The 12,034-nt window shown below is 51.1% G+C and overlaps 4 protein-coding genes across 4 annotated transcripts; 2 read left to right on the top strand and 2 right to left on the bottom strand.

Moving 5' to 3' along the window:
• Positions 1-1,140: 1,140 nt before the first annotated feature.
• Positions 1,141-2,549, top strand: PODANS_0_1210 (uncharacterized protein; the record flags this gene model as incomplete). The annotated part of the gene is made up of 2 exons (XM_001903131.1): positions 1,141-2,406; positions 2,469-2,549. The coding sequence occupies 2 exons, from the start codon at positions 1,141-1,143 to the stop codon at positions 2,547-2,549; spliced, it is 1,347 nt and encodes a 448-aa protein (XP_001903166.1).
• A 629-nt stretch (positions 2,550-3,178) lies between these two features.
• Positions 3,179-4,027, top strand: PODANS_0_1200 (uncharacterized protein; the record flags this gene model as incomplete). Its single annotated transcript, XM_001903130.1, has 1 exon — positions 3,179-4,027. One exon carries the CDS (start codon positions 3,179-3,181, stop codon positions 4,025-4,027), a length of 849 nt encoding a protein of 282 aa, XP_001903165.1.
• Positions 4,028-4,198: 171 nt separating this feature from the next.
• PODANS_0_1190 (uncharacterized protein) lies at positions 4,199-5,890 on the bottom strand (the record flags this gene model as incomplete). The annotated part of the gene is made up of 1 exon (XM_001903129.1): positions 4,199-5,890. One exon carries the CDS (start codon positions 5,888-5,890, stop codon positions 4,199-4,201), a length of 1,692 nt encoding a protein of 563 aa, XP_001903164.1.
• Positions 5,891-8,140: 2,250 nt separating this feature from the next.
• Positions 8,141-9,071, bottom strand: PODANS_0_1180 (uncharacterized protein; the record flags this gene model as incomplete). Its single annotated transcript, XM_001903128.1, has 2 exons — positions 8,141-8,915; positions 8,959-9,071. Coding segments are annotated over 2 exons (888 nt in total), but the record flags the coding sequence as incomplete, so codon positions are not given.
• Positions 9,072-12,034: the final 2,963 nt, after the last annotated feature.

The raw sequence follows: 12,034 nt of genomic DNA, 5'->3' as shown, positions 1-12,034 counted from the left end.
TGTCGGACTGAAGAGATGTAGAGCGGCTTTATCTTGGAGCCAGCTCTCGGCCCTGAACGCGCTCAGGTGCTTTGTCACAGACTTGCAGGAAAGGCTCCACTGTCCACCATCACATGCAAAGTTCCTGACGGAATTCATTCATCAGGCCCGACATCAGTCCTCCGCCATCCAGGGCTGTGTGGCTGTCTAGCTGTCCACGGTGCCACCCACTTTGATTGCCCAAAAGTTCACCTAGCTCTTTTTTTTGTTGGGATTTCGGAGGGGTCCCTTGCATGGAGAGTGTACGTGGAAGGAGGCTCCGGGCGTGGTTATCCGGTCACCTCAAGATGTACTGTAGCATGTGAGAATTGGCAAGAGCCAAAAATGTCCGGTTCCTCTGACACCGGCCAAGCAGTAAGAGAGATACTCGGCCAGTTCTTATGGAACCGTTAGCGGAAAATCCTTCATCTCCGCGCCTCGAAATCGCATATTCATCCACGGCGGCACGGTTCGGAACTGACAGAATGCCGGTTCTTGTTGTGCGCATGATGATAGCACTGTCTAATGGGCGCGTTGAGGAAAGGAAAAGGAAGAGGAGAAAAAAACGCAGTGAGAATTTCTTTTGAGCAAAACCAATTGGTGGGGTAGCCGAAGGGCACTGACCACCTGTCGCTCCATGTCCATGAACCCCACCTTCAAAAGCATGCCCAGGCCGCACAGAAAGCCAAGCCGGAAGCCTGGTTTTGCCTTTCACCGGCGGCAAGCCACAAGAACCTAGAAGGCACTTCCACACTGGCGCCACAGTGCCTCAGGCTTAAGCTTCAGAACCCTCCTGGCCAGCCTGGCCAGCGCACGCTCCACAATGGAGCAACGTCAGGGTTGTGGCCTGTGGCATCTCCTTGGTTGACAATAGCGACGGGACCTTCCAGGGTGTCTAGCAGCTGGCTGTTCAACGACACAACAACGCCTGCGACGACAAGATAGCGACGACAACACCGACGGCCATCACTCCATTGCTTTGGGTAATGGGAGTACTTGTAGCAACAATTACGATTCAATCCGCGTCCTAAAGTCTCTCAGCCCGACCGATCCCCCCCAATCGCTCTCGACGGGAGCTCCTGCGAAGCGTTCCCATCGCCATCCCCATACCGTCACTGTACTATGGCTTCAGCCATCTTCTTTCTCGACCTAAAGGGCAAAACCCTCCTCGCCCGAAACTATCGTGGAGATATACCCATGTCAGCCGTCGAAAAGTTCCCCATCCTCCTCAGCGAAGCCGAAGAAGAGTCGTCGGCCGTCCCCCCTTGTTTCTCCCACGAGGGTATCAACTACCTCTACATCAGACACAATAACCTCTATCTACTCGCCCTGACGAAACGAAACACCAATGCCGCCGAGATTCTCCTTTTTCTCCACAAGATTGTTGAGGTGTTTACCGAGTACTTCAAGGCGCTCGAGGAGGAGTCTATTCGAGACAACTTTGTCATTATATACGAGCTTCTCGACGAGATGATGGACTTTGGCTACCCCCAGACTACCGAGTCCAAGATTCTGCAAGAGTACATCACCCAGGAGTCGCACAAGCTCGAGATTCAGGCTCGTCCGCCCATTGCTGTCACCAACGCCGTGTCGTGGCGCTCCGAGGGTATCCGCTACCGCAAAAACGAGGTGTTTCTGGATGTTATTGAATCGCTCAACCTTCTCGTGTCAGCCAACGGCAATGTGTTGCGATCGGAAATTCTGGGTGCCATCAAGATGAAGTGTTACTTGTCTGGCATGCCCGAGCTGCGGCTGGGCCTCAACGACAAGGTCATGTTCGAAAGCACGGGGCGGACGACGCGTGGCAAGGCCATTGAGATGGAGGATGTCAAATTCCACCAGTGTGTGCGTCTGTCGCGTTTCGAGAACGACCGAACCATCAGCTTCATCCCCCCTGACGGAGAATTTGAGCTCATGTCATATCGTCTCAACACCCAGGTCAAGCCGCTCATCTGGGTCGAGTGTGTTGTCGAGTCGCACAGTGGATCGCGAATAGAATACATGCTCAAGGCCAGGGCGCAATTCAAGCGCCGCAGTACGGCGAACAACGTCGAGATTATTGTTCCGGTGCCCGACGACGCCGATACACCACGCTTCCGAACCAACGTCGGATCGGTGCACTATGCGCCAGAGCAGAGTGCCATCGTTTGGAAGATCAAGCAGTTTGGTGGCGGCAAGGAGTTTCTCATGCGTGCCGAGCTCGGCTTACCCAGTGTGCGAGGTGACGACGAGCATGGCGGTGGCATGACGGGTGGCTTCGGGGGGAGCATGGGTGGCGTGGGAGCTCCTGGCAAGGGTGCCAAGCGACCCATTCAGGTCAAGTTCGAGATTCCCTACTTCACCACCAGCGGCATCCAAGTGCGCTACCTCAAGATCACAGAGCCCAAGGTATGTGCTTGCTCTGCCCTTGTTTGCGTTTTTGACCGTGTTCTCATTGACTCGTCCATTAGCTTCAATACCCATCACTCCCATGGGTGCGTTACATCACGCAATCGGGAGATATTGCTGTCAGACTACCAGACGCCGTGTGAGTCGGTCCTGTCGGAGTCAACAGCACGACCTTTGACGTACAAGAGAGTTGGGTACTAGAAGCAACATGAGGAGGATCACAGTGGCCCGGTATGTGTCTGGCATTGGGTGATGGAGAGGGGGGCCACTTTGACCACTTAAATGGGATACGAATTTAATAATACTGGGCATTCTATTACGCTGAGTTTGCCTTTTTTTCAGTTGGGCAGCTTGAAGATGTATGCCAAAGCTTACTTCCACGACATCGAAGGTTCATGGGCTGCTGGGAGTCCTCGAAAACGACAGGGATTTGTTGGCAAAAAGAGCCCAAGAGGCAACAAGTCAACCAAAGACAGCCACACCGGCTTGAGGCCGGTGACAGAGGGGGAATGTATTTTGGATCAACGCTTCCCTACCAATCAACCAACGTGATCCAAACTGCCGAAACTGTCTCCCCTCTCTTCATAACGTCCCTTCAATATTGATTGAAGTTGGGGAACCAGGGGGTTGATATATTACCCGTTCACCACATTAGCCTCGAATGGACAGTGCATAAATAGGGGCGCTTTTAGACAAGTCCTCGGTTTGCACCTCTCCTGTTCGTGCTTTCTACACGCGGATAGCAGTTGCCTGGTGTTCCAACACGACCCTGATGATGCATTCACTCACCTCGCTCCTCCTCTCGACCCTCTTGGTGATCAAGGGGTCTGGCGTGCAAGCGCAGCCGGCCTGCACCAGAGATTTCCTCAAGACGGCAGCCGACAGCCTTCTCGCCGCGCAGACAGCCGGCAACCCTGCGCTGCTACAGCCGCTTTCTCCCTCAGCCGTCTACCACGAGAATTTTCGCAATGCTTCCCTCACGTCAGGCTCTTCCTTGACCCGTGCTACCAAGATCGACTTCTCACGCCACAGCCTCGACACGACACAATGCGCCACCTATACCGAGATTATCTCGGCCACGGGCGCGCAGCCTTACGTGATTGGCGTGCAGATGTTTTTCACGTCAGCACAGATCACAAAGGTTGATCTCTTGTCCACCACCACGGGCGATTGGCTTTTCAACGCAACCGGAACCCTGCGCTGGGCATCCCGTGAGAATTGGGGGACGATTCCCGAGGCAGATAGAGACTCGAGAGAGGTGATCAAGGCCGCTGGGGATGCGTACTGTGACATCTTTCATGACAAGTCTGTCGTTGTGCCGTGGGGCAGGCCTTGTGCTAGACTGGAGGGAGGCGCCTATACAGGCAACGGTGGGCAAAATGACAGGTGCGACGTGGGCATCCCGAGCGGTGTGCAGCTGGTGGACCGGAGGTATGTGATTGACGAGACGGTAGGCGCCGTCTCCATTTTCTTGAGCTTCAGCGGCATACCGGACAGTCACGAGTTCCGAGTCGAGAAGGGAACGTTGAGATTTGTACATACGATTACCGTGATGAACACTGGCAGTGGATCTGGAAAGGGGAAAGGGAAGCGGAAGCGGTTGGCTCGTGGTGACGCATAGGCACGTGGGCATGGGTTGTTAGGTGAAAGGCCAGTATCGAGAAGGCCGGTTTCGACTTTGTCAAATGGTTGGTTGTACTCTCATGACATATACAAAACACAAAAAAAGCCAAAGCAGATGGAAGTTTCTCTTCAAGTTACAGTAAGGTACTACACCATGGTAAGGCCGTGACTAGCAGGACTCTCTCGGGAAAAGACCCTCAGAGGTTGTCACTCGATCCCGGTATGTCTTTTCCACAAACTCGAAAAACCTATCAACGTCGGTAGAAGTGGAAGCGATCCCGAATGAGACGCGGATAGCTCCAGCTGATGGCAAGCCAAGAACCTCGACAAAGTCATCCATCCCTCTCATCTGCGCTGTAGCCGTGGCCAGCCTACGCAGAGAAGCCACAGTCAAGCCCATGGCAGCCTCCCCGGCCCCAGGGTTACAAAAACACCCTGTCCTGAGTGAAATTCCGGCCGCTGCCGACTCTTGCCCGACTAATCGCTCGTCTACAACCTTACCGCCAGAGTCCAGCAGATTAAAAGCAACGGTGCCTCCTCGCATGTCCATATTTTCTGGTCCGTATATTCTAGCCATTGGTGTCCTGTCCGAGTGTCTCAAGGCGGCCAACCTCTTCAAGAACCAGTCAGTCAAGCACCTGACTCGCAGCCCAATAACCTGCAGGCCAACTGCATTGATCCACTCCAGGCCAAACATCACCTCAGGAATGCCCAGGAAATTCACTGTCCCATCTTCGAATCCCTCAGCCCCCCTCGCCTTCAGATGCCAAGGGACCCCCACCGTGACAGCTTGAATGGTGCCCCCAGAGAACCAGGGCCTTACGAGCCTGGACAGGGCTTCCTTTTTCACAACCAGACAGCCCACACCGGTAGGGAACCCGAAGAGTTTGTACCAACTGATAATGAGAAACTCGGGCTTGGTAATAGACATGTCGAGCCTAGTGGTAGGCAGGTAGGCGGCTGCGTCGAGCAGCACATCATACCCTTGGCGTTGGGCGTAGGTGACCCACGCCAACGGATGACGGACGCCGGTAAAGTTGCTTTGGGCTGGGTAAGCAAAGAGTCCATGGCGCGTCGTTTTTTCCAGTGGTCTTGCCGGTGCGGTGCTGGCACTTTGTGGAGGTACTAGTGACGATTGGCAAGAGGGCCGGAGAAAGGCCTTGTAAAGGGCAGGGTTGTCACAAGAAGCATCCTGGTTTGGATTGGTATTTGACGTGGAACAGCGCTTCATTCCATCCTCGCGGCCGGCAGCGTCACCTGTTTTTCTTCTCCAAGGCTGGCACCCCAGAAGTGATTTGGCCAACCGGTTGATTCCAGTACTCAGAGTAGCTTTCCGCCCCGGTCGTGCCGCCGAAAGAGCCTTTATGAAATCCTCGTCATTGATTCTCATGTCGGGAGATGAGAAGGGTATGTAAACGGTACTGCTTCCCTTCCTTCCTGCAAACTCCCTAAGTCCGTTGATGGAATTATGATTATCCGCCGTCAACACTAACTTCGTTCCCTTAGTGAATGCGTACGATTCTCCAACAAGTTTTGCGGCCTCTGTGGCGTTGGCTGTGAAGATGACCTCATACTCTTCCGCATCCGTATTCAGGTGCTGCAAGACTTTGAGCCGCGTAGCTATGATGGCATTGGTGGATGCTTGGCTGGAGGGGTTGATGCTGTGAGGATTGCCATAAAGCGTGGATGAAAGTCGAACTGAAGAGTGGGTCAGCTGAAAAGCAGAGGCAAGGCCTGATCCGGTATAGTCAAGATAAACATGGTTTTTCTCATCAAGGTGAGCATAGTGCTCGGAACGTAGTTTGTCGATAGAAGAAGTAAGAGTGTACTCGGGATATAGTTCTTCGATGGTGGGTGCCATCGTGAACCTGACTTTGACCAAGGTACCTACCGAGGTAGGCACTTGGAAGAGAGATGAAGATGGGAGGCCCTTGGACTCAATCGCAACTCAAAAATCTTCTGGGCTTGCTGAGGGATAAGTACACATCTGGAAGACCAGGCACAGACACACCTGCCTGGATATATGGCAAAAGAAGGCACACCATCTTTTTCGACGCCGCGTTATGGACAAAAAAAAGGTACTAGGAATGATGCTGAGCAAATAGGTAAAATTTATTGCACTGCCACACGCCACACTCCATGAAAGTTCACGTTTGCTCTTGACTCCTTGAGCTCTCTCGTTCCTGACCTGAGATCATGCAAGTAAGATTTCGTTTCTACGCTCAAACTGGTTAATTGATGGTCAGCCACCATTCTCTGGCTCCCTCTTCATGCTCAGTGGGTAGCCTATCAAGAGAGAACAGCGTGGCATGAAGCCAATGACACCTGATTGTTCGGTGCCTGACACATCGCAGCTGCTTGCAAGCTACGGGTCGGGTGCCTGATCGCAAAAGGGAATCGGTCCGCTCGGTACTTTGGATTTTTTCATTTTACTCAGCACATCACTTAATCGGAGAGCATGCAAGTCAGACGTGATTGAAGAACTGCTATTTGTCAAGATACATGGGTCTCTCGAGACTGGAATGCCAGGAGCCAGGCAGATTCTTGCAGCTGGCTCGTGATCTAGTTGAACATGACCTTGAAGTGTTCGCCCTGCAGACTATTGGTCTGATCGTTATCTGCAACGGCAATGAGAGACGTAATTCCCACACCGCCAGCCGGAGAAGCCATAGAGGAGTCGGGTGCCAGGCTGCTTACTCTTCCCAAGCATTGTCATAACGTCATCCGTCTCACCCCTCCATCATCTGTATTTGAATTTGAAGCACAGATTTGATCGGGTACCTAGGTACGTAGCTTATACTCTGTATGATTTTTTTTGGGTTATCTCGCCGCGTTCTCAAAGCCCGATGTTGTTGAGCTGAAGCTCGGTCCAGCAAAACATTCAGTCGCAACTCTTTCTCACTACCTACTTCTGTCATGCATCGAAGGACCCGTTGGTACTGTTGTGGTTGGTTTGAGCCTGGCGATCTACCTATCAAGATATTCCTTATCCCAATACCCATTGCTGGTAGCGAAACAGAGACGCAGATGGGCCTCCACACACACTCTTGTTGGGACCCCCAATGCATCCATGTGAGCTGAGCAGGATGCATTAGTGCTATGTTGCCTGGGTGTGTGAATTTGTCGACCTGTTTTGGAACTCTGACATCGCCTGCCATTCCTGTCTAGGGAAGATTCTGGAAGCTGTTTCGGCCAAAGTCACCAGACACAAAAATAAGCACATGTGAATCTACCCAGGCTCAACGCGACGATTCGATGTTTGTCTCCATCAGACTTGTAGACAAAGTTCTCCGCTGCCGAGAAAATATCTGATATCCCACCAGATTGAAAGAGCTACATGTCAGGTAAGCATCATGGCGCCCACGCTATTTTTCAGTGCAGTGCCGCCAGCATTCAGGCTTACTGGACACAGGTAGATGGTATCCATATCACACTCTGGGCTTCTTGATGTTCGGATGGTGGTTTTCAATGTAGGCGCTTGGAGAAACGAAAGGATTTCCGAGCTCCAACTACAGATAGTAGGTAGGATGCCAACATGAGCCACCAACCAAATATTTTGCAGGAGTGGAAACAAATCACATAGCTTATTCTCGGAACTTGGCGGGATGTTGGTGAGCGAGTCCGAAAGGGTGTTTACTCACCGACCCAATGCCTCCTTGACGTTAGCCAACCATGTAGAGGGTGGTGGAAAGCTCGGAATCAATAGTCTTGTCGCCTGGCAAAGTGTGGCAATGATAAGTCAGCCCAAACAAGGAGATCCAAGCTGCGAAATATGCAAAAAGCTTATCCCACATGGCACATCGCCAACCCGCTGTTGGGGAGGTAATCGTGATGACGGCTTGGTTATCTGGGACATCAGGATGCGGCTGGGGACTTCGGTATGCAAGAGAAAATATGTGTGTATTCACCAGTACCGCCATATATATTGAATTACTAGGTATCCCGGTGCTCAGCCCTCTACTCGGAGTCATGAAATAAGGCTCGAATAAATGGTGCAAAGCTACCCGAAAGTACCTAGTTTGATCTTGGTCAGTTCTCTCTGACAAGAACACTGTGCCATTCCAGTGCCAAAACATGCTGCAAGCAGTCCTCAGCCCGGATGTTGTTCTCATCACTGTCCTCCAGTCCCCTTACCAGATTGTCCAGACACACTTGGACAAAAAAGCCGCGCGGATTTTCCTCTTGGGTTCTTGGCACTATTTGTGCCGTTAGCCAGACGTTCAGAAACACTCTTCATGTTGGGGGTGGAGGCACATAGAGCGATGAACTTACCATGTGTCGGTGCGTGCTGACTTCCAATCCACCGATTGTGATGCCATTTTTGCGAGATGAACACGTCACTCGCCCTTCCTACCCTGCTGTGGAAAGCCATAAGCCCAATCAAGACGGACAAGTCACCAGACAGCCCACCTGACACCAGGTTTGCATTTGGATTCCAATACACCTGAGGAACGAGCGAGGGAATCCAAGAAGGGTTTCTACCGACGACAGAAGGCACACCTCGCCCCTCGGAGTTGACATAACTGATGTTGGAGCCATCATCCCAGCGGCTAATGTGCAGGAGGCTCCAGTAAAACATGTTGTCGCTGTCCAGGACATGGCGTACAACTCTCGAGTTACCAAGAGATGCGTCACCAGGCCCAACAATCACGGGTAGGTGGTTGCTACAGGAGAAAATGGTCGCTTGACGGCAAATAATGGGGTGGCCGGTGATGTTGCCTGCCGTATCGACTCGAACGATATGACCTTCGTGTCCTCGGCCAGGGCGGTACCTGTTGTTTTGATACCGTGGCTGCGTCAGCAAACTTCTTTTCTGTTTGGTTTCTCGTTTCGGTAACACACCACCGATACCCATCAGCCGGAGTGATGACGCCGCCTTGCGGTTCCTGCAGATACCGGAATACCATTCCCGGCCATTCATCCAAGTACTCATCCGCGCGTTCAGGGGGCATGAAGTTCAACCACTGATCCCGAAGTGGCTCGCTTCCGTAAGTCTGAGCCTCATAGTTGTTGTTGAGTTCGTTGACCACAAATAAGAATGAGGTGCCAGTGAGAGGTCGATCGCCAGCTTCATTTTCAACTAGGGTGGCACCAGAGACCTTGGGGTCGCGACCGCGATACTTGTTGCGGGAGCCATGGCTGAAGGAAGGGTGCTTATCACGGTAAATATTACTACCCTGACGAGAAGAAGCAGATTTGCTGCCCTAGGTAGAAACTCTGTCAGTTTAAAAGCTTCCTAGAAAAATGCGGCGAATGATCTTACAATGAACAGACTCATGTTTTAGACCATAGCAAACAGTGATTGAGTAGGTAAGTAATGTACCAGGTAGGTAGTAATCGGAATGTAGCCAGTGGCTGATCGTGTAGTGTCGAACTGGCAAGGGCAGAATACCTGACTCGGCGGCAGGCAAGGTCGTTATTGTTTCCTGCAGGCAGACACTTTCGGGCTCAAGCGTAAGATGGGACCGTTCCTGGCTTGTCAGGACTGTGCAGCGATATCTATCATAACTAACAGATTATTCCAGACATACCCCAAGTTATATTTCTATTCAGCTGCCCATGAAAGTGGGCCTTGCTGCCATGATCTATAAGCAGATGACCGCCATCAAAATATTTTAAACGGATGCCCAACTCTATGTTTTCACCTTTTTTCAGCGAAGAAGCATAATGTTTGGGCCCAAGAGTGACACACAATTTTGGCAAGTCCAGAACCTGTCTACCTTGGTTACTTGGATGAAAATAAAACTGCAGTGAATGGTCAACCTACCTCCGTCAGTTGAGACCATGTGCCAGGCTCCGGTGCGCTTCAAACATCACCAGTATACCTCTACCCCGTAAACGTTGTTTGTGCACAAATTGAGAGGGTTGGGTCAGGCTGGATGGTTCGGGCAATCCGAAATCAGCACCATGGATCGATTCCTTTGGGTTGGGCTTCACAGTAGCCGAGTATTTAGTAAGGTATAGGAATTGCGTTCGCCCAAGTCGCGCTTTGTGGCTTCGCTGCGGTAGTGATCATCATCATGCATGTCAAGACATTGTAGCTGGTCAGAAGTTATGTGTGCCGAATGGACACTCATGTTTCATGCGCGTATCGATATTGCTTCGCCGTGTGATATGCCTATGGTTCTAACCAGGAACATATTCTTTGCCCATACGTGGCTGCACAATGAGAGAACCAGGCCAACCTCACAGTACCATCAGGATTTAGACGGCTATGAAGCTGCTTAGGTAGCGAAGTACCAGTTACCTGTTTCATAGTGATGAGGCTCGATTACGGGGTTGTTTGATTCATGTTCTCAGTGGCTTTTCATCGGGGACCAGGCAAACAGAACCCAAAAACCAGGTCTAGCAAGAGTGCTATCATAAGCCACGCCAATCACGAGGCACTACTTTCTCCAAGGTGGTAGCTCACTCGAGTCCACTTAGACTGCCCAAAAGTACCCGCTTCCTTGACGAGATAGAAACCGAGCAATGCTTTTGACTGGTTTTCTCAATGTTTTAGAATCAATACCTGGTAGGAGAGGAAGGTTACACGTCCAACTTTTGCGGCTGGTCACGCCCAAACATGCCAAGTCTCTAACTTGGTCATGCCATTCTCACCCACTAACAAATATGCCGCATCAAAATTTGGGTGGTGTTGTTACCAGGAGGTGAAAGACGCCCAATACAGGAAACTACCAAGAGGAAATATGCGGGTGTTGCTGTCCAAGGTGCAGATGAACCCGTGGCCTAGGGCTGTGTGACCTGGACAGGTGTCTGTACAGCTATGAAGGGCTCGGTGCCCAACGGGTGGTTTCTGGGAGCATGTGACGTGTGAAGGCCGGCTTTGGCGGACATGCAACAAGGGACAGAATGCTCTGACTGATGTCCAGCGGCATAGGGATACTCCACACATCTGTCGTGGAACACGAATCTTTTATGGAATGATGCGTTGCAGATGGAAGGATATGTATGATGGCTCGCACATCAGGTCAGGTGTCACGGTGTAACCTGTAGGTTTTGGGCAGATACTGAACGCAGACAGCCAGACGGGCCAGACGAAGGATTTGGGGCAGTGTCTTGTTAATGATGTTGCACCTGGCATGTACTCTTGAAGGAATCTCTCAGCGTGCATGCTTTTTGACCACCGTTCTGTCAGTAGTGTCACGTTGCGGGGTTAGTGGTTCAATGCCAGGGGCCCAAGGACAAGCTCCTTATAGGCTCCCCGACATTCTTGGAAACCGGAGCCTACCTGATGCTGAAAGCATTTTGAAACTGTCGGGACTTGTAGGAACTCACCGTAGGAACCACACCGTGCAGTAAATACATCACAAGAACTAGATACTGTCCTTTGCCACAAAAAACACCAAACAAGCCCAAGACTTGTTTTCCGAGGTCAGTCATCACTCGATAGAAGCCATGCCCGGAAGATTTGATCGCAGTCGTAGATTAGGAGGTCGTATGTTATTTATTTTACTTACTTTAACATCGCGGCAGTGTGGCTCGTCGATTGGTTCTTCTCACCAAGCAAGGTATCATCAAAATATTCTAAAAGGAAGTATAACGTGCATGATAAGCGAGCGCCGCAGACAAGCGAGCGCCGCACTTTCTACCACCCTACTACAGCTATCCTCAATTACACAACCACAACACTAGGAAACAACGATAACTGAATTAGAAATAGATGAATCAGATGATTCTGCAGCCTCCTGGCATGTACGTGCATTATAGCTAGGCTTACCGCACACGCTATAGCACCGAATTTTCGTACGAGACCCCCCTGCACCACCACCACTTTATTGTATCTCCTGGGCTACCTACTTACTTATAGCCTTTTGATCTAGTAGATCCTGTGCCTCTTATATAGTAAGTAACTCTCTAAGCTGCACACGTGTTTTTTTAGCTCTCCGTCTCTTACTAAGCTCCTTATTAGCCTTACGTAACGAAGAGACTTTTGTACGGAGAAGAGTTACCTCGTATATTATATTTATTATTCCCTTAATAAATTGGTTTATAGCGGTTAGTC

This window comes from Podospora anserina, chromosome 2, assembly GCF_000226545.1.
Source record: "Podospora anserina S mat+ genomic DNA chromosome 2, supercontig 1".
In the NCBI taxonomy this organism is placed as follows: Eukaryota; Fungi; Ascomycota; class Sordariomycetes; order Sordariales; family Podosporaceae; genus Podospora; species Podospora anserina.
The sequence above is the reverse complement of the archived record's forward strand: the minus strand, read 5'-3'. Positions and strand labels throughout refer to the sequence as shown.